The sequence below is a fragment of the Rhamphochromis sp. 'chilingali' genome, assembly GCF_963969265.1.
Source record: "Rhamphochromis sp. 'chilingali' genome assembly, chromosome: 16".
Classification (NCBI taxonomy): Eukaryota; Metazoa; Chordata; class Actinopteri; order Cichliformes; family Cichlidae; genus Rhamphochromis; species Rhamphochromis sp. 'chilingali'.
In genome coordinates, this window is record NC_137943.1 from 25,292,880 (window position 1) to 25,316,074 (window position 23,195).

The following is a 23,195-nucleotide window of genomic DNA, read 5'->3' on the forward strand; positions in this document are numbered from 1 at the left end:
TGTGGAACATTAAACTAGAATGAGGCTGCTTTGTAGAGCGGTCTCAGTGCAGATGGATCTGTTTCCATTCTTTCCTGAGATTGCATTGGTTGAACTTATCCCATTGCTCGCTCTGTGTAAGTTTTAGGGTCTTTTGTCAGATTATTAAATCCCATTTTCCCATCACTTTAAAATTCATAGCATGTTCTTAGAAAATCATCTACTTTCATGCTTCTGCCTTAATAAAATCCAGTGGCTTAGCTCTTCTTACCCATGCAAAGTTACGATTTGACTTAGTTGTGATTTATTAGTATTTGGTTTAGTGGTTTCATGCATCGTGATATCTCTGAATACTGACATCAGTAGCGGAAGCAAAGAATAAAAACGACAAAATATTGAAAACTGCTTTCTCAAGTTGAACCACCAGGTGTCAGCAAAATAACTTCAAAACTCCCTGTGTCAATGCTTCATTTAAACGACCACTAGATGTCACTATAAATCTTTCTTATAGAGTCCTGACACTCTTCAACATGTAACTTTCATACACAAAGCCTTTTGTGGTAAACTGTCACTGTGATTTTGTCACTTAAATAACAATACAGCTAAGTGGGTTTTTTTTCCACTATACATATCTTAGCTACTTATAGCTAACATAGCTTAGCTGTCATATGATATATTATATTTGATCAATTTTGTATCTTAAACTCTTAGTTTTAAACATGAGTGCTTGGCGTCTTTTGTCTTTAGGGAGAAGATGGATTTCCAGGATTTAAAGGTGACATGGGGCTCAAAGGTGACAAGGTAAACCATCATCTCCAAAATGACAGCTGAGGTTTGCAGTTACAGAGTCTGACAGGACAATTAAAAAACATTTTTTACTTTTGTTTTGGCTGTCTTTAGGGTGAAAATGGCGTACTAGGGCTCAGAGGAGAGGATGGCCCTGAGGGTCCTAAGGGAAAGTCAGGACCGACTGGGGAGTCTGGCCCTATGGGGTCAGCTGGAGAGAAGGTAAGGAGCCAATACCTACAGGAACTAAAATATAAAATCTCAGATTCCTGTTTAATGTTTTTTGTTGTGCTGAAGTTGAAGTTCATCTATAACTGTGTAAGATAAAGTTGTGCGAGTGCAATTTTATAACTTTTCATTATAACACATATTACATAAATACTTTATTATCCAGTCTTCAGACTTTATTACTTTGCAGCCACCTGTCTTCAGCACTAGAACAGTCCTATCCATGAACTTTCTTCATGGAGCTGTCATCTTTCTTACGTCATACTTTAGTCTAACACACTCTTATTGACATAACAAGTAAATAACACTATAACTATAACAAGATTTACATCACAGTTGTGTATCCTAAAGTAGGTGGGCACTCTTTCATACTAGCCATATTCTAATGAAAAATACAGTAATAAACTTGATCAAGAGCTTATCTGTAAATATTAAAAAGTTATCTTTACCTCCTAGGACCTGGCGTCCACATATGTGGACATCACATTTTCTGTTATTTAGACCAAAATACTCAAGGGCCTGATATCCACTTACGAGGACATTATACTGCTACTGTTATATTGAAATTTGAAACAAATATCCTCATATGTGGCTCTCATTTTTCTTAGAAACAAAAATCAGGTTAAACATTTTTTTTAAAAGCATGTGGGATAGTTGCATCAGATTCTGTGTAAATCTTAATGACCATACGCCATCCGAGATGACCAGATTGGACCAAAGTGAATTCACAATTAGCAGAAAAGCCTCTGCATGGATCATGTCAGTTTCATAAATGTGGGATTGAAAACCTTCACATGCCAGAAATAAAATTTTATATTTTACAATGCTTCTGTGAATTTCAATGAAGTTTACAGGTCTGACTGCCAGTGTTTGTAAATGTCAATTGATTCCCTTTATGTTGTTTTTTCTTCTTTTTTTTAGGGAAAACTTGGAGTTCCTGGATTGCCTGGTTACCCTGGAAGACAAGGGCCAAAGGTGTGTGACATAGATTTTCCCTTTTTATCCAATACTGAAGATAATTTCCAGCTTTTGGTGTTCAGTGTCTTGGTCAAGGGCAGTGTAGATGGTTGACAACACAGCATGACTGTCACTGTGTTTACTCACTATTCAGCTTCAGTATCAAGCTGTTTGTATGTGTGTATCTGTGCACAGACTCCATGTGTTTACATATATGAATGTACAGAAATCTATATTGATTTTCTCTATGACTTCACAACATTTTGTTGGCTGATCAGCACTGACCCATATCTAAACCTCTTACCACGTGCCTTTCAAAAACCTGATGACTCACACATTCATAAACACAAATCCAAGCAGACACCTACTGTACACTCTCCAGGCCTCTTTTAGAAGCCGTAACTGGCACGGTCACCTGCTGTAGTCATCAGCTGTCCGCCCTCCTTAAAATCCAGGAATACTCCAACAGCTGACCATTGTGCCACGGCATCACTATCACAATGTGCTGCTGCAGCTGGTTCCTCTCTGCTGCTGTCAGCACTGACACCCTCGCACTGATACGATGGGTCAGATACAACTTGTCTTAGAGCATCCATTTAGGAACTGCTCTGTTAATGTCAGCAAAATGTGAGCTGTGGATATTCCTGAAATTGAGTAAGCTACAAAATACATTTGAAATTTCTAAACTGTATATTTCGGTAATTTGTATTTACTTTTTTAAATCATTTACTGTCTATGCTAACTAGAATGGAGCTTTTCAAGATTTGACATTTTACAATTGTGTAATAGACAGAGTACAGTAAAGGTTATTCAGTGCTAGTAATCATAGCAAAACCAACAAATATAGTCCTCAAAGGATAATAAAGACATCCTGACTTTTCAAATACATAGACTAAATATTTTTAAATAATTTTTTAATATATATTTGTCTGGAACCCAACCGTCCTTTTTGGACTTCCATAGTTCCCAAAAAGTAAATTCTGTTCCCAAAATAGATCATGTGCTGTATGAGACAGAACCTGCTCGTCCCATGTTTCCATTGCAAAGTATCAACAGTGTTATAAAATGTCAAATCGTCCTCAGGAGTATGTTCAGGGTCAAAGTCTTGGCCCATTAACAGCCTTTATCCCCCTCAATCAGCCTGTGCATGAATCCCTCCAATGGCTGTGTTTTTGGCTGCTGCACCCCATCACTCTCTGTTAACAGCTTTCCCACACTGTTAATTCTGGATGCCATTTGCAAGAGCTTCAGTAGTCTTATCTCCATGGTGCAAGTCGTGCTTGTCCAGTACCAGCTCTCCTTTCAGTTTACCATAACTGCACCTCTGTGAAAAACAAATTAAGCAGCATAGATGTCCCTTTCCTGCTGTCTCCACAATGTTGAGCTGTTTACTTCTTGCGTTTCTGCCCACGCTGCCCTGTTGTGGCGCCCTTGCCCATACTGCACAGAATTATTCCTTGTATACATATGCATGTGTGCAATAATGAGCACTATAGTGCATCATACTGTGCATCAGAGAGCGTTTTAAACTCAACACACCCATACATGCCCGTGACCTTGGAGCACAGCTGGGTCAGAGAAATGTTTAACTTAAATTGGTTGAACGTATAATTATGCTGCCTAATTCTGCATGAAGGGAAGCTATATTGGTAAGCTGCTTGGTACTCCTGTTAATTCATCCAACAGTGATTACACTCCTAGTATTTGTTTGACTGGCACCATTCTCATTAGACAGCACAGCCTGCAAAAGTCCACTAACTAAATTGCTGATGGGTAACAAAGAGAATCCACCGTTTCCGTTTTCTTTGTCTTTATTTACTCACACTGCCAGTTTTATCTTCCTCCTCACTAGACACTTTGCTAACAACCTAACAACACCTTTGTCTGTCTGTCTGTGTGTCAGAAAGTGTCAAAGTGACCGGGTTCTTTTGATGCCTTAAAAAGAAGGTGTTCATTTTTCTAAGGGGATGACAAACTATAAACTGCACACCCACTGATATGAATCGGCTGGCAAGTTAGTCTTTTATGTGGAAGGACTGTAAAGTTTCTTATTAATTAGCCCTGTTCAGTAAAGTGCAAAAGGACTGCTGCTACTTCTTCTATAGTCTCACTGACATTGTTACAGGGCAGAGTGTTATTTTATGCTCTCGAATATGTGAATGTATTTCTCCTTTTGCTCACTCAGTCCTTCTCTCTGACTTTTTTTCTCTACTTGCCCTGCAGGGCTCCAATGGCTTTCCTGGATTCCCTGGGGCAAACGGCGAGAAAGGAACAAGGGTGAGGAAAAAAAAAAATTAAATACATGCATACAGAGTCACTCAGCTTTCCTAGTGATCAAGGGGCATCTTACATCTTAAAAGGACACACATACGATTAAACTTTGACACTGCTAGCCTGGATATGGTAGAAAACAAATAAATAGATCTGCCTACTCTACTGTGTGTGTTAAAAAAATCCCAACTTGATTCCAATACATTCAAATTAACTCTGAAATTTGTACAAAAATATGTACATGACCATCGGCTTCCAAAACAATCAATCTGCTGCTGTAAGAGCCTTCTGATATTGACTTGATGCATGCTCAATCATCCAGGTGAGTGAATCCCAAAATGTTTATTCTGTTCATCTGGACATCTGGCCATCCAACTGACTTCTTCAGTCTCAGGTGACTGCAGGTTTCCCCAACCTTATAAACAGTACATTTGCACAATAACTGAACCTAGCCTACCAAAGGGTCTGATTTTGACTCTTATAGCAATTTACTTTCTTTTAGCCACAGGATCAGTGAGGACTGTCATCCTATTTTATAACAAAGCTGTTGGAATGTCTTTGAGGTCAAGGCTCAGTGCAGGCTTTCAACACTAACTCTGTCGCGCTACAAAGGCCGTACCCAGAAGACTGCTGTAAAGATGTACTGTAGGTCTTCATGGAGGACTGACAACTATATTCAGCTGTGTGAATGAAACTAGTGAGTGTTTGAGCCAAAGGGATGAGAGTGAGGGTTTCAGAATGAAGCTGGTTATTATTGACAAGAGAAACTGCGCTCATACAGACATTGAGAAGCAGACATGCTCGGCCCCAGCATGCTAGAACCGACAGCTAGTTCAAACTGTCGAGTGTCTATGGGTAACCACTTACAGCATCAATTTGTTTATTTATTTTTGTCCTAAAGTGCTGTTTCCCTGACTCAAACTCCTGGAACAGTTGCTTCTGTCTGATGATGGCTCAGCTAAAACTTCCCAAACAGGATATTAAGAAGTATTAAATTAGGTGATGCATGGTTTTTGTCCTAAATCAAAACTTTTGTTTTTCTGTTTTCAGGGAATTGCTGGCAAATCTGGCCCTAGAGGGCAACGTGGCCCAACGGTAGGCAATTCATCTGTCTGCCAGCTCAGCCTGAGCTCTCCACATAAATGATGTATTGTGTTTAAATGAAAATCTCATCCTTTAAAGGGCTGTCTATGGGGTTTATGTGTTTTTTGTTTTCTGAAAAAGATATGCAGTAGGTAGAGAATTTTAGAGAGGGGCAGGGATGGCAATTGCCCTTAAATAAAATTATTCTTAGGATTTGCTTCTTATTGTTTTACGCTTTCTAAAACTGAACTTATTATTTCTGTAAATATATTTAATGAATTTAGGGTCCACGCGGTGGCCGTGGTGCTAGAGGACCAACAGGAAAGCCGGGTGCTAAGGTAAGTGCCCATTTCAGGTTTTTAAAGGCAGTTTGCCTGATATAAAATATCTCTTTATGTTTATGTTTTTGAATGGGGCATGATTAAAATCAGTAGTTTGGTACAGCTGCTATGTGAAATACATGTTACTGTGCTCACGTATTATACATAAGTTATTATACATAGTACTGTATGTGTGTCTGTTGAAAGTCTTACATAAATATAGAGCTACCTAAATATAAAATTATAGTGTATCAACATTATAAAACATAGTTCCCCTTTGGTAAATAAATGTGCATGCATGCACACCTTGACTTGATGTGTAACCTCAGTATCAATGATTTGCATGAATTTGATTCATATTTCACACTACTTGTGTTGATGAAGTTCACAAAATTGCTCTGTACCCTGTCTATCTCCTCAGGGCAACTCAGGCAATGATGGACCTCCCGGCCTGCCAGGGGAGCGGGTTAGTATTAGATTTTGTTTGATCAGCCACTCTTGTTTTGCACACAGACTCTGTGACACCAAAAGTATATCAGGTGGATTGAACTTAAACTTGAACTCAGAGTAAATTGTAACTTTTTGTAATTTCAGTGAAGCACTTAGATTTTAAATCCTTCGGCTAGTTAATTTTAAATGAGCAACCTTATACTTATTTGTGTAACTTAATTTGTGTCACAAAAAGCCAGCAAATTCATAATGAACGAGGCAGTGCTATTTATTTCTTAACAGCAACAGTGAAACAGCTAGGTTTCTCAGTGTGAATCTAATTATATTCCATTTACATGTTGTGGTTGTCATTCGCTATTCTGACTGCTTGATTTATTTTCTTTTCATTTCAGGGACCTCAAGGACCACAGGGACCTGTCGGTTTCCCTGGACCCAAAGGACCTAATGTAAGTAGCTGCTGTCAAGCTGTCAGTGAGCTGGCACCATCCACAACCATGTTGATGCTTTTCATGCAAGCTTTTCAAATATTAATACACACCTGATATCTTGATTCTTATGAACTATCCACCTGTTCAACTCCAGGGCCCACCAGGGAAAGACGGGCTACCTGGTCATCCTGGACAGCGGGGAGAAACGGTTAGTGGGTAGTTTTGTACATTAACACCTTGTGTTGTGATGTTGTGAAGTCACGTATTGCGTCTTTCAGCCTCTCAAATAGTTACAGTTAGTGTATTTCAATGATGTTGAAGTAAAGATTGGGGTCTTTTTACTTTTAATGAATACTTTTTTAAATGTTTTTTTACAAAAGGTAAACAAGTAACATCGCTAGGAGTAGCAGAAATAGGATATTGGCATGACAACGAGCTGATTAAGTGCAGCATCTGTAATGCTGAAGTCCACTCATTATCTTTTCTTGCTTCTTTAGTGGTATACAGTCCTATGTTGTCTAATTGGTTTTGTGTTTACATCTCCATAATTTGCTGTATTATGAGAGTCAGCACCTCTGATATTTTTAAGCATTACATTTTGTATGCATAAGGACTTCTTCTGCTTCTGAAGAAAGAACAACCAAACTTGGATCTTGTTTACTGCACAGGTTTTACAGGCACTTCATACTGAAAAAGCAAGTGACTGTCTATGTGTGTTTTTTTTTTAGCCTTCACTGAATAGTACTTTAAGTATTACTAATGTTAAGGTTCAAAATTGAGGAGGGAGAGTACAAACCACCCATGGTCCAGAAGGTCTTGGTCAAACAATGATTTTAATGAACACACGTGTGGGAAGACACTCTGTACGCCGACAGCAAGTGATCTCCGACTTAATCAAAGCATGAACAGATATTTTATAGCATCAGGGTTTGATTTACTGACGCCCCTTCATGCGTCACAGATACATTTTATACATAGATCAGATCAACACCACAATGGCTTTTAACCCAGAAGATCATCTTCTATTTTCATGGCTGGTACTTTCCGTTCTTGTCTTAAAGTAAATTGTTCCTCTTTCTTGCCGAGACAACAAGGACGGTTCCTCTTTTACTGAGACACTTTTGCAGTTACAACCAGACATGACTAATCTCTCCTCTAAATAAATCTAACTAATGTGTGTGTATGTTTTTATGCGAGTCAATCCAGTCTAAAAGCATAAAGAAATATTTTCCTATGGAAAATAAAAAATGACCTGCGTCTCTTGTGTATTTCCCCGGACCTCCCTGCATCCTCGTTTCTGGTTTGTGTTATTGACTGGGGTTAGATTATGGGATTATAGTATATTGTTGGGAGAATGCCACTATGCAAGCACTTTTACAGTGGTATTAAAAAGGTTTGAAAAAGTCAAGATTTAACTTGCTTATACCTGCAGGTGCCAGATTTAGGGTGTGAGAAATATTTTGTCAGCTTAACTATACATTACAGTGTAGTGTAGTTAAAACTGACTTTCTTTATGACCTAATGTTTACCTATTGTACAACACAAAGATGTCAGTAAATCAAATATTAAAATTTGTCCAGTAATATCTTTGATATCTCTGACATCTTCCTCAGGGCTTCCAAGGGAAGACTGGACCTCCGGGGCCTGGAGGAGTGGTTGGACCACAGGTAGATATTCAGCGAATGTCATCATTACCTCCTCTGTTGTGCACATATATTCTGTGTCTCTAGTTTAGGAGTTATGGATTACAGAAATCTAGGTATATATCAGTAATAATAGCTTATCCTAAAAATAGTAATTAGAATGCATTAGATGGTGTTGCTGATCATCAATTTGGAGTTACTATGAAGACCCTGGAATTATAGGAATTATATTTTACATACATTTTATAGTTGATTAACCTTAATGTGTTGTGTTTGTCCTTGAAAGGGACCAACTGGAGAGACAGGACCAAGTGGAGAGCGAGGACACCCTGGCTCTCCTGGTCCACCTGGTGAACAAGGTCTACCTGGAGCTGCTGGAAAAGAGGGTGGAAAGGTAAATGACCATGCATTCAAATTCAAATAAATATAGGTCAAAACTTCTTTGATTATACAGAAAGCCTTGTTAAACAGTGCATCTGTCTACTTTAGTGTTATTTAAAATTATTGTTCTTTTAGCAACTTACAGAATTCATTTTTGTTCTTAACATGCTTTTTTCACCCCAGTTTAACAGCTTTGTAACCGACATATATTGGTATAATAGTGTGTAGGTAAACTGAAATACACTGATAAAACTATTTAACAACCACATGTTTCTTTTTTTTGGGGGTGGGGGGGTTGTTCAATATCCAGTCTGTGCTAGTCTTAATTATTCTTTGGATAGCTCTATGTTTACTGGCCTACATTTTCTTTTTTTGCCATTACATTTTAATCACTTGCTATTGTTCCCGCATAATTACGTATAATTTTAGCTGTTATCACGAGATCAATCTTTTTTTTTCTGTCATTCTCACAGATTGAGCTCTTCTTTGTTTTCACATAAAGGAACTCTGCCTTTCATGATTACCCAATGTCAGTTAACTGACTTATTCTCTTTCCCTCTGTAGGGTGATCCAGGTCTTCAGGGTCCTAGCGGCAAGCCAGGACCTGCTGGCCTGAGAGGTTTCCAAGGTGCAAGAGGTCTTCCAGGGGCCATGGTAACACAGAGACCTCCCACAGATTAATACATTAACGCAAACATACTTAACATGTCCACATGAAACTGTGCCATCCCACATCCTGAGCATCCACCCAGCTGAATTTAGCTCCAAACTCCAATTACCAGGCTAACAACCTGCTGTTAAACCAAATGTCACACTTGGCAGTGGACCTGACTGAACGTTACAGAATGGGCTTTCATAGAACTGAGAGGATTCAGTAATACACAGATTGATTTATTTTATCATTACTGGTGTCAGCAATTTTAAAAATATGTTTTGTTTTTTTCCAATGTGGCTATGACATAAAGAATGTCCCTCTAATCAGCACTATGCTGCATGTCGTAGGCATGAATTTCCTCATTTAGAATTGCACTAGTGGAGCTTATAAGGAATTCGTGTTTAGTTTTCTATCGAAGAATGAGTCAGATCCCTTTGATTCTGATTCAAACCCACAACTTACTGACTGTATCTCATGCACTCTAGCCTTCTGCATAACCTGAATTAATTCTCAATAAGAGTGGGTGTGAGTGAGAAAAAGTTCAAGGTCAGGGAGGATGCTGACTGAGGATCAACTTGAGGAACTGTGGTTGAAGCTCATTTCAAGGCTGACCATTAAGAGAGCGCATGACAGCACTGCTCAGACTTATTGCAGCCGTTATGTTTGTCCCATGTGTGCTAAGGAATGGCTTTCCTTTTATAACGGGAGTACACATATACTGTGTGAAAAAAAAACTCACACAACCTCCCACTCTGTCAAAGTGATTTCATCCACACAAAGAAACAGACACACATGGATATGTGCACTTCTTGTATTAGTGAAAATAAAAGCATAAATCTTCAATTCAGTTCAGTTTTATTTATATAGTGTTAAACCACATCAACAGTTGCCTCAAGGCACTTTATATTGTAAGGTAAAGATCCTACAATAATACACAGAAAACAGAGAAAACCCCAGCAATCATATGACCCCCTATTAGTAAGCATCAGTGGGAAGAAAAAACTCCCTTTTAACAGGAAGAAACCTCCGGAAGAACCAGGCTCAGGGAGGGGCGGCATCATCCGCGACTGGTTGGAAGTGAGGGGAGGAAGACAGGAGAAAGGCATGCTGTGGAAGAGAGCCAGAGATTAATAATAACTAATAATTAAATGCAGAGAGGTGTATAAATGCATAGTGAGTCAAAAAGGTGACTGAAGAAGAAACACCCAGTGCATCATGGGAATCCCCCAGCAACCTACACCTATTAGAGCACATAAGGAAGGATTCAGGGTTACCTGATCCAACGCTAACTATATGATTTATCAAAAAGGAAAGTTTGAAGCCTAATATTAAAAATAGAGAGGGTGTCTGTCTCTTGAATCCTAAATGGAAGCTGGTTTCACAGAAGAGGGGCCTGAAAGCTGAAAGCTTTGCCTCCCATTATACTTACTCTAGGAACCCCAAGTAAGACTGCAGTCTGAAAGTGTAGTGCTCTAATGGGGTGATGCGGTACTATAAAGTCATTAAGATAAAATGGGGCCTGATTATTCAAAACCTTTTATTTGAGGAGCAGGATTTTAAATTTGATTCTGGATTTAATAGGGAGCCAGTTAAGGGAAGCCAATATAGGAGAAATATGCTCTCTCTTTCTAGTCCCTGTCAGTACTCCTGCCACAGATAAACTCAAGGCTTTTCAGGAAGTTTTTTTTTTTTTTTAGGACATCCTAATAATAATGAATTACAGCAGTCCAGCCTAGAAGTAATAAATGCATGAACTAGTTTTTCAGCGTCATTCTGAGACATGACATATCATTTCTCAATATTGTACAATATGGAAAAAAGCAATCCTACATATTTATTTAATATGCACATTGAAGGACATATTCTTATCAAAAACGACTCCAAAGTTCCTCACAATGTTACAAGATTCAAAGATAATGCCATCCAGAGTAAGCATCTGGTTAGATGCCATATTTGTAAGACTTTTTGGACAGAGTACAATAACCTCAATTTTATCTGAATTTAGAAACATAAAATTAGAGGTAATCCAGGTCTTTATGTCTGTAAGAAATTCCAAGTTTACCTAATTGGTGTGTGTTATCTGGCTTAATAGGAAGATAAAGTTGTGTGTCACCTGCATAGTAGGGAAAAATTATGCTATACCTTCTGATGCCTAAGAGAAGCATGTTAAATGTAAACACAATTGGTTCTAGCACATAACCCTGTGGAACTCCAAAATTAACCTCAGCGTGTAAAGAGGACTCTCCATTTATATGAATAAATTGGAGCCTATTAGATAGATATGATTCAAACCACTGCAGTGCAGTACCTTTAATACCTACAGGATGCTCTAATGCTCTAAAATGTTATGGTCAACAATGCTGAATGGTGCACTGAGGTCTAGCAGGACAAGCACTGAGATGTGTCCACTGTAGGAGGCCATAAAAAGATCATATGTAACCTTCACATACTGTTTTACAGCTAGTTTTTCAAGAATTTTTGAGATAAAAGGAAGGTTGGAGACTGGCCTATAATTACCTAAGACAGCTGGGTGAAGCGATAGCTGTTTAAGTAACGGTTTAAGTATTGCCAGCTTGAAGGCCTCTGGTACATTAGAGATAGGTTGATCATTTTTAAGACTGAAACATTCGTTATTGGTAGGACCTCTTTGAAATGACTGAAATTAACTCAGAAAGATCAGTTTGAGAAAAAGAGTTTAAATCTTTTTCCTTTTGCAGAGTAAGTGTAGACAGACACACACCACACACACGCACACACATACAAATATACATATTGCCACTGAGCACACACAGTTTATTTTTCTTTTTTTATTGGCATAGAGACACACACACACACACACACACTCTTCATCACATCGCTCAGTCTTAAAGAAAGGCATAGTGACGATATATGAGCCAATAAATAACTTTTTGTCTGTCCAGCAAAGAAAGATCCTTCCAGTCTTCTAATGCACCGTGGTGAAATGTGGAAGTGGAGAGCCTGCTTGGCAGCCTCTGCACCCCCTGGCTCTGTTGAAGCTTGTAAATTAGTTATTATAATGAAAGTCTTTACAGCCTCTGGTGAACTGTGTTTTCCATAAGCAGTCTCAGCCTCCTGGCGCTGTGATTCAGCACAGGATTTGACATTCAAGGACCAAGATCTTGAAGAGATGACAAAATGCCAGAGATAAATGGACTATACCTGAACTTGTAGCCCACCTTGGCCTCGTTTTTTTTTTTTTTCTCTTTTTCATTTTCTCTGATGCTTCTTGAAATTATTCCTGTTATATTAATAATGTAAATATGCCTACAGAAGAAGCTGTATCACGAATTATTAACTAAGAGATACATTTTCTCTGGTGGAGAACTGAACTTAAGTAAAAGTTTCGTGCTATAATGAATTAATTTAATCAGTTCCTTTTTTTAGCATGGATTTCAGGCAAATCTCCTCACTAACTGTTACTCCTTCCAAATAATCATTAACAGGATGTAAATTACCACCAGGCTGAAAATGCCCTTTCTGATTGAAGTTTCATACCACTTTTACTGAGTGTCATTAAGTTTTGTTTTTTCACGGGTATTCATTTGCTTTATTAAAGCTTTTTGAAAGAAAACCTTTAAAAGACTCTAAAATTGAGGATTAAAAACATGCACAATTAGCCAAAACTGGCTACTATTTGGTAGTCAATTCAATCAAAGCATCCCATAACTAAAATGTACAAACAGATACTGAATTAGTAAATAGTTGTTTCATCCTTACTTGATTATTTATGATTCAATTTTTCTCCTAATTGCCAGTTATGCTATGATTTTCTAGAGCCAAGCCCTCCTTATGTGCGTGCTCATACACAGTTCAAGCATGCGTATCTACTTACATGCATACATCCACACAGTAATGTTCAGAGGCCCATTTGACAGCTGTGATTACTGCTCTTTGAATAGCATTGAGTGGCAGCCTGCAGTGAGTGAGATCTAACCCTCTCCTGTCCTCTGCTTTCAGGGTCCAGGTGGCTTAAAGGGAGGAGAAGGGCCTCAGGGTCCCCCTGGCCCCATCGTAAGTAGCCTGTTACTATGGTTACCTCATCTCTCTTGCTACAGAGATTGCAGCGAAAAGTAGCTGGTGCTATTGGAGAATGGAGTCACACATGCTGTGCACAGCTCCGTACTTTGGTCATCCAGCAGCACGTGCTATATAAGCTGCAGTGTGGAGGGTGGTAGAACCAAGTGGGGTGGTACGATCGAATTCTGTGACATCATTGCTTAAATGATGAAGTACATATTCAATATGAATTCAATTCAATATTCAGGGCCAAATGGCATTTTTAATTTCTGTTTTCTTTGTTTAGTTTATTTTATGGCTAAGAAAGAAGTAAAGCTACTTCTTTTGTCATAAACTGGATGGTAAAAAGTCTCTGTCCTAAGTTACGCTATAGAGTATATATGTCTTTGCTAATGCTGTTCTTTCTTCTCACTGCATTTCACGCCTCAGACTGGTGTTTATTGTTCAGTATAAAAATAATATTTTTTTAAATTTATGTAGCATATAAATCTCTGTACCACAATTTGAGAAAAAAAACTCTGCTTGATTTATAGTGTTTTGTCCAACACCTTTGCTTGAATAATGATCTAACCATTGCCTAATTGCTTAATCGAACAGCAATTCATCCCTGTTACTCGATTGGTCACAAATGTCTCCCTCTAATACTTATTCGTTGCTATAGCAACTGCCGTTGCACAGTTTTCACTCAAATGACAATTCAAAGAAAAGAAACAAAGTTTATCTTTCTGTAATGAACTCATTTTTTTTCATTCAGCATCGATCACAGTAAAGAATCATATACACTATAGCAGGAATGTCATCGCACTTGCTCATACATACTTTGTGGCCCTGAAAAGAAGCAAAATTGGGTGGGTAATCTAAAAAAAAAGATAGGGCACTTTTACTCTGCCTTTGTCTCTAAGCCCCTCAGTTTGCGATATATGCAATGAAAAGCCTCAGGAGCTCCAGCGGTGATTTTGTACAGAAAGCTGACTGACAGGCTGCTTTGAACTGGCTGACATTTTGTTCAAGCGTTAAACGTGGGCTCCCGATAATTGCCCCTGCTCACCAGCGACAGAGCAACACCAGATTAGATGACAGCGGATATGCAGAGCACTGATGAAAAGATGATGAAAGTGAGAAGAGGGGCGTTCTCTGAAGGAGTGAAACCATTTCCACAGCGAAATGAGATAGTTTTCTTAAATTGGCTTGAAAGCAAGCCATTGGATGGAAACGTGTGATAGAGTGTTTTGGTAGATTTCAAAAAAACTCCTTAAAAGGAGTCCAGTGTGCAATGCCCACGCACACAAGAGATGTGATATTTTCCTTCATCGATTTCCTGCCAGAGTTTGAGCTGCTGTTGTTCTGTGGGAACGTGTGTGAGTTCCGTGTGTGCGTTTCTTTTCTCGTCTGTGTGTTTGAAAGAGACTGATCAGGAAAGAATAGCACAGGAAAAAAAGAAAGGATGAATGCGACAAGTCACAAACTTTACGAGAAAAACATGGGTGAAATGAAAGGGCGGGAAATGGACTGAAAAAGTATAAAGTTATTTGAGTCAAAGGAATGTGTGTGTGCTTGTTTGTGCATGTGTGTCATCGTGGCCAAGTTGGCAGGCTGTGGATGACAGTTTGGAGCTTGGAGTGTGTCACCAGCAATGTCTATCATGAAACGGGCCAGGCATATGAGTGCCAGGTGGCATCTCACATCAGCAGCTGAATCAGAGTGTGTGTTTTTCGTGTGAATCAGTCCGAAGCTTTGGCCTGTACACATGCACATTTAATTTTATTTGAAAGCGGCTCTACCCAGACCTTCCCTGGGTAAGGGAATGCCAAAAAGACCTCGTGATCAACAATGTAGTTGCAGTTCATGTGATTTGGGGTACCTACACAGTGATGAGCACCCACCTGGGAATAGTGAAGAGCAGGGTAATAAGGCATGCTGATGTGGGGAAAATGGTGAGACCTTCCAAAAGGCCTTGGCTGGGGAAAGCAGCTCCGGCCTATTAAATAGATAAGAGTGTTCATCAGTGGCTCCCTTCATAGGTAAGCTTTGAGGCTGTCAGCAGGGTCAGTGTAATTTTAGAATGGTTATCAGTTAATGGCTATATTTCTAGCATGTCACAGCTTATAGTAATGCTGCGGTTAGTTACTGTGGTTAGTACTTCTAACAATGAAATAAAAACTTAAATATTTGCACCAGACTGCAAATGCTACCATCGTCTTGAGGGAAAACTTAGTTGTTGTATGTGCACAGATAATAGGCTTTTATGTTTGTGATGTTTTTCATTCAAATCTTCTTCACATTATCGTGACAATATTCTCCAGGAATCCTATTCCTTCAAAATTTCTTTAAAGTAAACTAACAGGCTAGAGCTAATCCAGTTAAAAAAAAACATGGCGTTTAAATGTCTTGACTCTTTTTTTGTCATTTGTGGGTCTCGTAATAGGGACAGAAAGCGACAATAATATAACCGGCAACTGTGAAATGGCTGTAACGTAATCTGACAGAGGAGTCCAGCAGGCTGAGATTGTTATTCTAAGTGTCTGAGATTGCTTTTTGACATTATCCTGTCATGCACGTCATGCATGTCATGCATGTCGCATATACTGATGCCACGTCAACAAAATAGCTTTAGCTAATAATATTATCTCTACTCTGTCTACAAAGGGTCTCTTTATTCTTAGAACCAAATGTGTTTTTGTTGGAGTTTTTTTATTTTACTTTTTTCGCCTGTTTGACAGGTAGTAATCATTTCAGTCAAAAGGGTCATAGTGGTCTACTAGTCCCAGGGTTGTCAGATAGGAATGTTTCCATCCATTTGTCCATCCACAAGTAGACACAAGTGAAAACCTTAAAATATATTGGGAATCAGTATATTGCCAACCACGCACAAACATGAACTGTGATTTAACATTTTTAATATCTATCTCACATAACACACGTAAGATTTCTTTTTGCTCTCTAACTCTATAACAGAACTCTAACTGTCTTATTTAGACAGCTCTCTCAAACTATCACTCGGGTTTATACCATTGTCTTTCTATAGCAATTAGCCTCTTACAATATTTCTGATTCCTGACTCTGAAGGAGTCCCTTACATTCTGCTTTTAGAGAACAGTCTAAACATGTCTTATATGCAGCCAATCCAGTCAAAAGTATTGTGTTTTTTGCTTAATAAGAGACAGATTTCAAGTATTGCTCTCTTTGATACTTTAGACATGAAAATGTGCCTTGAAGTTTAAAATACCAGAATTTTCTTTCTAGGCAGACTTTCAAATCAATTTACCCTTTTAAGCTTAAGTCTGGACAAAACACACTTGCTTTTTGCTCAACTGTTTCTTAGCTTTACTGTAGCAAATTGCATTTTTGAGTAAGACAGCAGTGACTGATGAGTGTTTGTTTACAGGGTTCTCCTGGAGAGAGAGGTCCTGCTGGCTCCGGAGGTCCCATTGGTCCCACAGGACGCAATGGTCCTCAAGGACCACCTGGCCCTGCTGGAGAAAAAGGGGGTCCTGTGAGTTTTTTTTCTCAATTTTACTTGGTGAAATACCTATTTAAGTTCAATATATCAAGATTTTACAATATTGTGCAAATTATGTTTTAGGGAGAGAAAGGTCCCATGGGTCCTGCTGGCCGTGATGGCATTCAAGGTCCTATTGGTCTTCCTGGTCCAGCTGGTCCACAGGGTCCTCCTGGTGAAGATGGTGACAAGGTGGAGCAAAGTTTTAATACCTTAAAACCTAGAGTTGATTGATCTTTATATTTGCTACAGGGAGTTATAATGTTTTGTTTGTTAAAAACAAAAGCTTTTAAGTTCTTGGTTAAAGATAAAAACAGAGAAATGAAAAAAAAAACTATCATTTTATAACCTCAAAGAGAGCTGTCAGCTTCAACTATGAACTCCTCTTTATTCTAAAGTATTCTTGTATCAATGTGAGGCCAGCTGTCCGACAGCTAAAACTTGGCCAAAAGTGGGTCATGCAACAGGGCAATGATGCCAAGCACAGCAGAAAATCTCCACAGAATGGCTGAAAAAGGGAAAAAATCAAATTGTTACAGTGGCACAGTCAAAGTCCAGACCTCAGCCTGAAATGTAACCTTAAGAAAACTGTGCATAAATGAATGCTCACAAAAATCAGTGAACTGAAGCAAGTTTGTAAAGAAAACAGAGACACAGTTCCTCCAAAACAATGTGAGAGACTGATAAAGTCATACAGAAAATGAATATTTGAAGTTATTCCTGCTAAAGGTGCTACAAGCTATTAAATCTGTTCACAGGACTATATTTATTCATTTATTTATTTTTTTTAACTATACTTAACCACAAGCTTGTTATGACAGCAATTACTCCCGATAGAATCTTACATTAAGTAAACAAAATAAGCACACACTAACGGCTTTAGAAATCTTCTTAAATGCAAATAGACAAACAAATCCATGTACTGAAATAGCCAGTTGTTTACACATCCTGTGTACCCTGAGGCCAGCAAATCCCACATCCACACTTGATACACTGAACCAGAAATTTGCATTTTTACATTTGTAACCATGACACCCTCTTCAATCCCAGTCACGTCTTCTGCCACAGCATTTTGTCAATCATAGAGCCAATGGGGTTAGACAGGGAGCCAATCAATTAATTACAAACACTCACCCAAGGTCTTTGTGGGCCAATCAAATTAGATTCTCTTGAGAAATATTTACTGCCTAATCATGGTAAAGGTGACACTTTAAGATATTAGACTTTGACTAAACATGGAGGAGAGAGATTTGAGCTCTGCTTTGTCTGTATGTGCTTGTTACACTGCAGGGAGAAGTTGGTGGACCTGGACAGAAAGGAAGTAAAGGAGACAAGGGTGAACTTGTGAGTCTTTTTCTTTCCCTCTCGCTCTCTTTTAATGAAGTTTTATGTCACAGATTCATTCAAATCAGTGAGTTTTATTACAATTCATGTTAAATAACCAAAGATGCTGATTTCACCACTGAATTGAGTAGAACAAAAGGAATAGATTGCTAGAAAATGTTTCTTATTTTGCCCTAAAAAGTCTGCAGCATATAAAATACTAGCTGAAGTGCTGCTATGTTTACAAAATGGTTACTTAGTTTGTAATAAGAATTGCAGCGTGTTCTGTCCTCATCTTAAACGCTTGTATTTTTTCAGTTGACTTTTGTTTGTCCTCACACGCATCACGTCAAATACATTCCAGATTGAATTAGATTTTTCAAATGTCATTATTCCAGGTAGACAGTGTGTGATGGAGATCAGGTTTAGCAGGCAACTGCCCTATATTTCATTGCTCGATTCAGATGGCGTGTCTATCATGTACATCTTAATAATCAGCTTCCTCCTGTTTGTAGGGTCCACCAGGCCCAACTGGTCTCCAGGGTGTAGTTGGAGCTCCTGGTCCAGCTGTGAGTATCTCATCCTCTGACCATCTAATGTCAAAGTTTATTCTCTGAAGTATTTTCATACACCGATAAGAATGTAATCCTAAAACATTAAAAGTTACACGAATACCCATTTATACTGTACTAAAATCCACTCCGAATATTGCTTTCTGTTTTCACAAAACTTTCCAACCTTTATTTCACCTTTCGTGAATTTTTAAAAACTTTCTTACCATCATTTGTGATGCCTACAGAAGTAAGTGCTGTCTTCTTAATGTCATCTCTTCATTACCATACTGGCTTCTGGGTAAGAACAGTGAAATGGGAAATCAGATTTTAAAAAAAATTTTTTTTCAAAACAAGCCCCCATGAAGACAGGGAGGGTGTAATAAGACCAAAAGGCTGCCGGCTGAAACTTGTTATCTCCAGACCTGCAGTCCAATAATGACGTGCCATTGAATCGTGTCTCGTTTTGAAGGACGACACCTTTTTATTGATTCATCATCAGCAACACTCTGATATGAGCAAAAGTTACTCTATGCAGGTTTTTGCTTAACCATTTCTTGCCGATTGTATGATAATCAGTTAAATGGGTTGTTTAAGTGTTTAGATATATTTAAAAACTGGACACTTGAGTCATAATTGTGCTTGCTTGGAGACCCTTGGTTTAATAAACAATATTTCATTTCCCAGATGGACAGAAATTAACAACTGTTCAGGCAGGTCAGGGCCATATTATGCAAGCACTATTATTTTTTTTACTCTTGCCTCTGCAGTCCAAAAACCTTTGGCTGCAGTCCCTGTTCATTTTAATATTCCCCATCCTTTTATCATTGTAATGCTGCACAAATTTCCTTTTAATTACAACTTTTAGTCCTGTATTAGAATCGGGGTACCAAAAAGACTTTTTCATAAAAGACAGCTTTTATCCCCCATCAATTAAAATGCAATTACAAATTTGGTATTTGTTATCCTGGAAACTCATGCAAAGCATTACGCTTGTGACCTTGCGTTTACAAAACAGGCTTGCACACAGCAATAATGTGCCAGTCAGTGCACCAGTCATTTCCTTATATTGAGTTCTATGGCACCAGACCTAGCTGAGAATACTGCCTTGTACGGTGCAGAACATCCTCTACTCTTCCATCTCATTAACACAACAGGGAAAGTCCTGTTTCTACAATAGCTGATGGCCCGAGGGCAACTAACAGCTCATTGCTGTAAATTATCAGGCCTTAACAACCATTCTAGCACAAATCCAGCATCTGCAGGGCTCTGTGGGGGCTAGAATAGACCTAGTGAGACGGATTGCCGTGAGCAGGTAGTGCTCCCGAGCTGCATAACAAATTATTTAACAGTTGTTTGTCCTGGTGAGTCAGTCTGCTCATGTGTATTCATATCTTCATAACTGAGTCCTGACTCGTGCTGTGTAGTTTTAACATCGTCTGCTCTGTTTTTATTATTGCATGTCTGAATGCTGTTATCACTTGTGGCTACACTATGTACCCCACTTTTCAATCCTGGAAAAATGCTTGTGTATGCTGGCAAAATGAACGATCCAATTTCCTTCTCTGCTAAGGCTTAACAAGATTTACAGCAGCTCAGTCACTGGTGCTGTTGTCTTCAAGATGCAACTGAGGTCAAGCATTCGTAATGAAACAGTCTATGGCAAAGCAGTATTGATCTTCATCAGGATGTGGTGAACATCCTGTCCTACAAATGTGCTCTTGTTTAGCAGCGGCTTATAAGAAGACAAAAAAATGAAGTTGACAAGAGCAATCTTGGAAATGTCACTTTTGAGAGGACAACACATTTTTAAGATATGAAAAAGCTTATTTCTAACATAATGTAAGGAAAACAAAAACCCCACAAGAGCCACTTAGATTTATTTCATGAACAATCTAAACATAAATTTTGCGAGATCCATTTCAGGTATGTCATAAATTACACCTCCCCGAGCATGCGTTTGGTGCCTGCAGATCTAAGCACAACCACAAGTAACTATGCTGAATCATATCTCATTCAATTGCACCAGCTACACTTTTTACATTTAAACAGATCCATGCAAAAATTAGTACGGAGTCTTAAAAATATAAATGCTCTCAGCTAGCAGTTTTAGAGCACGTAATTATGCACCGACTTGTGCTGATTGAAGTCCTACCAAAGCATTTTTCTAATTAGGACTTCAGTGTGAACTGAAAATTTCAAGTTGTTTCTGACTGAGATCTTTAATTCAGAGAGCAGAGAGCAGTATGTAAGTTATGCTAAACATACTGTTACAGTTCATAGTTAGCTTTTGCATTTCTTTTCATAAATTACACTTCAAATAAAACTTTATTTATATACTAATTAATTAAGACTAGATGAAGGTCAATCCAAGGTAAAAGATGGACAGTACTTAAAGTGTCTCTGCAGACCTTTTTTATTTTTACAGCCCAGTTTTTCTGTTTAACTGGAAGGAAAAGTGGAGAGTTTCAACATAATATAGTATTCAGTAAAGGTTTATACTTGTTTTTATACTTGTATTAAGTACAATTGTACCCAAAAATTGCCATTTGTTTCATTGCTTATGATGAATTGACATAAGAAATTCATCAGTGTTGGACTGTTTTCACGTGACACAAGAAGTAAGCTTCATACTTAGATGATGAGCTGTTATTGTGTTTTCTATCTGTTTTGGCAGGTCCGGATAGTTTCTTCCAGCAAAAGCCTCTATTGCTCTGATTCAAGGGCACGGATGGTGCCAACACATATACGGAGGTTGCAGGCTGTGCATGCAGTGTTACAATGAATAACAAATTATGTAGCAGTTGAGGTCAAGCACTCGACATAGAGACACAATTCTTTTCTAGTCTCCCCAAGGAGATGTTCAAACAGTTAGATTTGTGACTTTTTTTTTTCTTGAAGTCACTTTAACTTTAGTCCACCTCCTTGTAATCACCTAATATTTCCTTCTAAACTGTTCTGCATTCAGTACCATAGCCTGAAGCATCCTACATGTCCCAGGGCTCAGTAAGAGCTCCTCAAGCACTTTCAAGTGCTGACATGCGTTTGAACTGAAAACTCCCAGTCTGTCAGCACTTCACTCTTTCCCCACAGTCTCTTATTTCCATCCTCCGTAGCTCTGTGCACCTCTGGCTTCAGAGATGAAGTCAGCATCTTTCACATACGCTGTTTACCATAACCCTTTGGCTATACTGTACTCCATCCTGCATTCCCTGATGAGAAGCTTTGGTAGGATGGCTGCTCCCCTGGTAGACGAGCAGCACAATGTATCAGTGTTTAGAACTGTTGTCTCTCTCTGGTCCATTCCTGTCACAAGTTTAATTTTCCTCCTCACACAGTCCTCTGAAAAACCAAACAATCAAACTTCCACATGTTGGTTGACTGTGCATTTTAAATAGTCTGTGAGTGAAGTGAGATAGACCGTTGACCTGTCATGGGTGCATTCTAATCACTCCAAGAACCCTGGGGAACAATATGTTGGTTCTCAGCATTGATGGATTGATAAAACTGCAGTAAAATGTCCTTCAAAAAACCATTCAAGTACTGTAACTGTCCATCCTAATCTGTGATTGAATGTGCATATCGACCCACCATCTCCCGTCTGAGCTTGGATATACTCTGTAACCATGAAATTGATTAGAAGAATGAGAAAAAAATCCCAGTTAATGATTGTAGAATTGCACTTGGTCAGTGGGAGTGAGAGTAAAGGTGTTTGCATGTCTTGCACTTTAACCTCTAACAGGGCAGTGATGGTGAAGCTGGACCGAGAGGACAGCAGGGTATGTTTGGCCAGAAAGGAGATGAAGGACCAAGAGGATTCCCAGGTTTACCCGGACCCATTGGACTGCAGGTATTCCCAAAATCTGAGGAAATCTGAAACTTTTATATCTATATTTTGACTGTCTAACTCTCGTTCTCTAAACGCATGACAACCAGGTCACGTTGAACAGTGCCTCATAGGTATGTTCATTTCTTTCCCTTGTCAAAGCCATCCAGAGCAGAATGACTTCCTCCACACCCCTAAAACCGACAACATTTCATCTCTCCTTACATCATTTACATTACATCAAAACAAAGCATAATTTATTAATGCAGCCTTGACTCCTAATAGCACTTTGTATTGCTCCTGGGCAAATAATGCTTTTTCCCCTTCAAGGACTTTTCTTAGCATAGACTGTGCTAAAAAATCCATCACCATTGTGAACATTTTTGCATTTGGCATTTTGCCGCAACATTAGTGGTGGAGGAGAGACTGCCATTGGTTTTTCCACTCAGGCTACATTATTATCATGCAGTAAACCGCTCCCCTCTAGTACTCTCAGGTCTAAGTAAGAGACCAGCTGCTGTGGTATTTGACCAAGTATTTAAATCAATGTACGGTAAATCCATTTATCTTTTGCAGATGTTTTTTTAATGGGCATATTACAGTAAAGATAAAATATTTGGTCCTTAGAAGATTCAGAAAAAAAGGACAGCAATTTGCTTTCAATGAGAATGTCAGGGGTGTTGTAGGACTTAGACCAGGGGGTTAAACATAAGGCCCGGGGACAGATGCAGCCCAGCAAACACACCGGTCCAGCTAATTGGACAGTATGGATGTTTT

At 38.7% G+C, this 23,195-nt stretch overlaps 1 protein-coding gene across 1 annotated transcript in view; it reads left to right on the forward strand.

Moving 5' to 3' along the window:
* col11a1b (collagen, type XI, alpha 1b) overlaps window positions 1-23,195 on the forward strand; it is an 80,965-nt gene that overhangs the window by 41,045 nt on the left and 16,725 nt on the right. Inside the window, exons 29-46 of the mRNA XM_080907599.1 lie at window positions 727-780; window positions 880-987; window positions 1,915-1,968; window positions 4,174-4,227; window positions 5,272-5,316; window positions 5,589-5,642; window positions 6,046-6,090; window positions 6,467-6,520; window positions 6,657-6,710; window positions 8,116-8,169; window positions 8,432-8,539; window positions 9,091-9,180; window positions 13,160-13,213; window positions 16,605-16,712; window positions 16,803-16,910; window positions 18,009-18,062; window positions 18,557-18,610; window positions 22,335-22,442. Coding sequence (XP_080763725.1) covers window positions 727-780; window positions 880-987; window positions 1,915-1,968; window positions 4,174-4,227; window positions 5,272-5,316; window positions 5,589-5,642; window positions 6,046-6,090; window positions 6,467-6,520; window positions 6,657-6,710; window positions 8,116-8,169; window positions 8,432-8,539; window positions 9,091-9,180; window positions 13,160-13,213; window positions 16,605-16,712; window positions 16,803-16,910; window positions 18,009-18,062; window positions 18,557-18,610; window positions 22,335-22,442 — 1,260 coding nt within the window. The remainder of the gene's footprint in view (window positions 1-726; window positions 781-879; window positions 988-1,914; window positions 1,969-4,173; window positions 4,228-5,271; window positions 5,317-5,588; window positions 5,643-6,045; window positions 6,091-6,466; window positions 6,521-6,656; window positions 6,711-8,115; window positions 8,170-8,431; window positions 8,540-9,090; window positions 9,181-13,159; window positions 13,214-16,604; window positions 16,713-16,802; window positions 16,911-18,008; window positions 18,063-18,556; window positions 18,611-22,334; window positions 22,443-23,195) is intronic.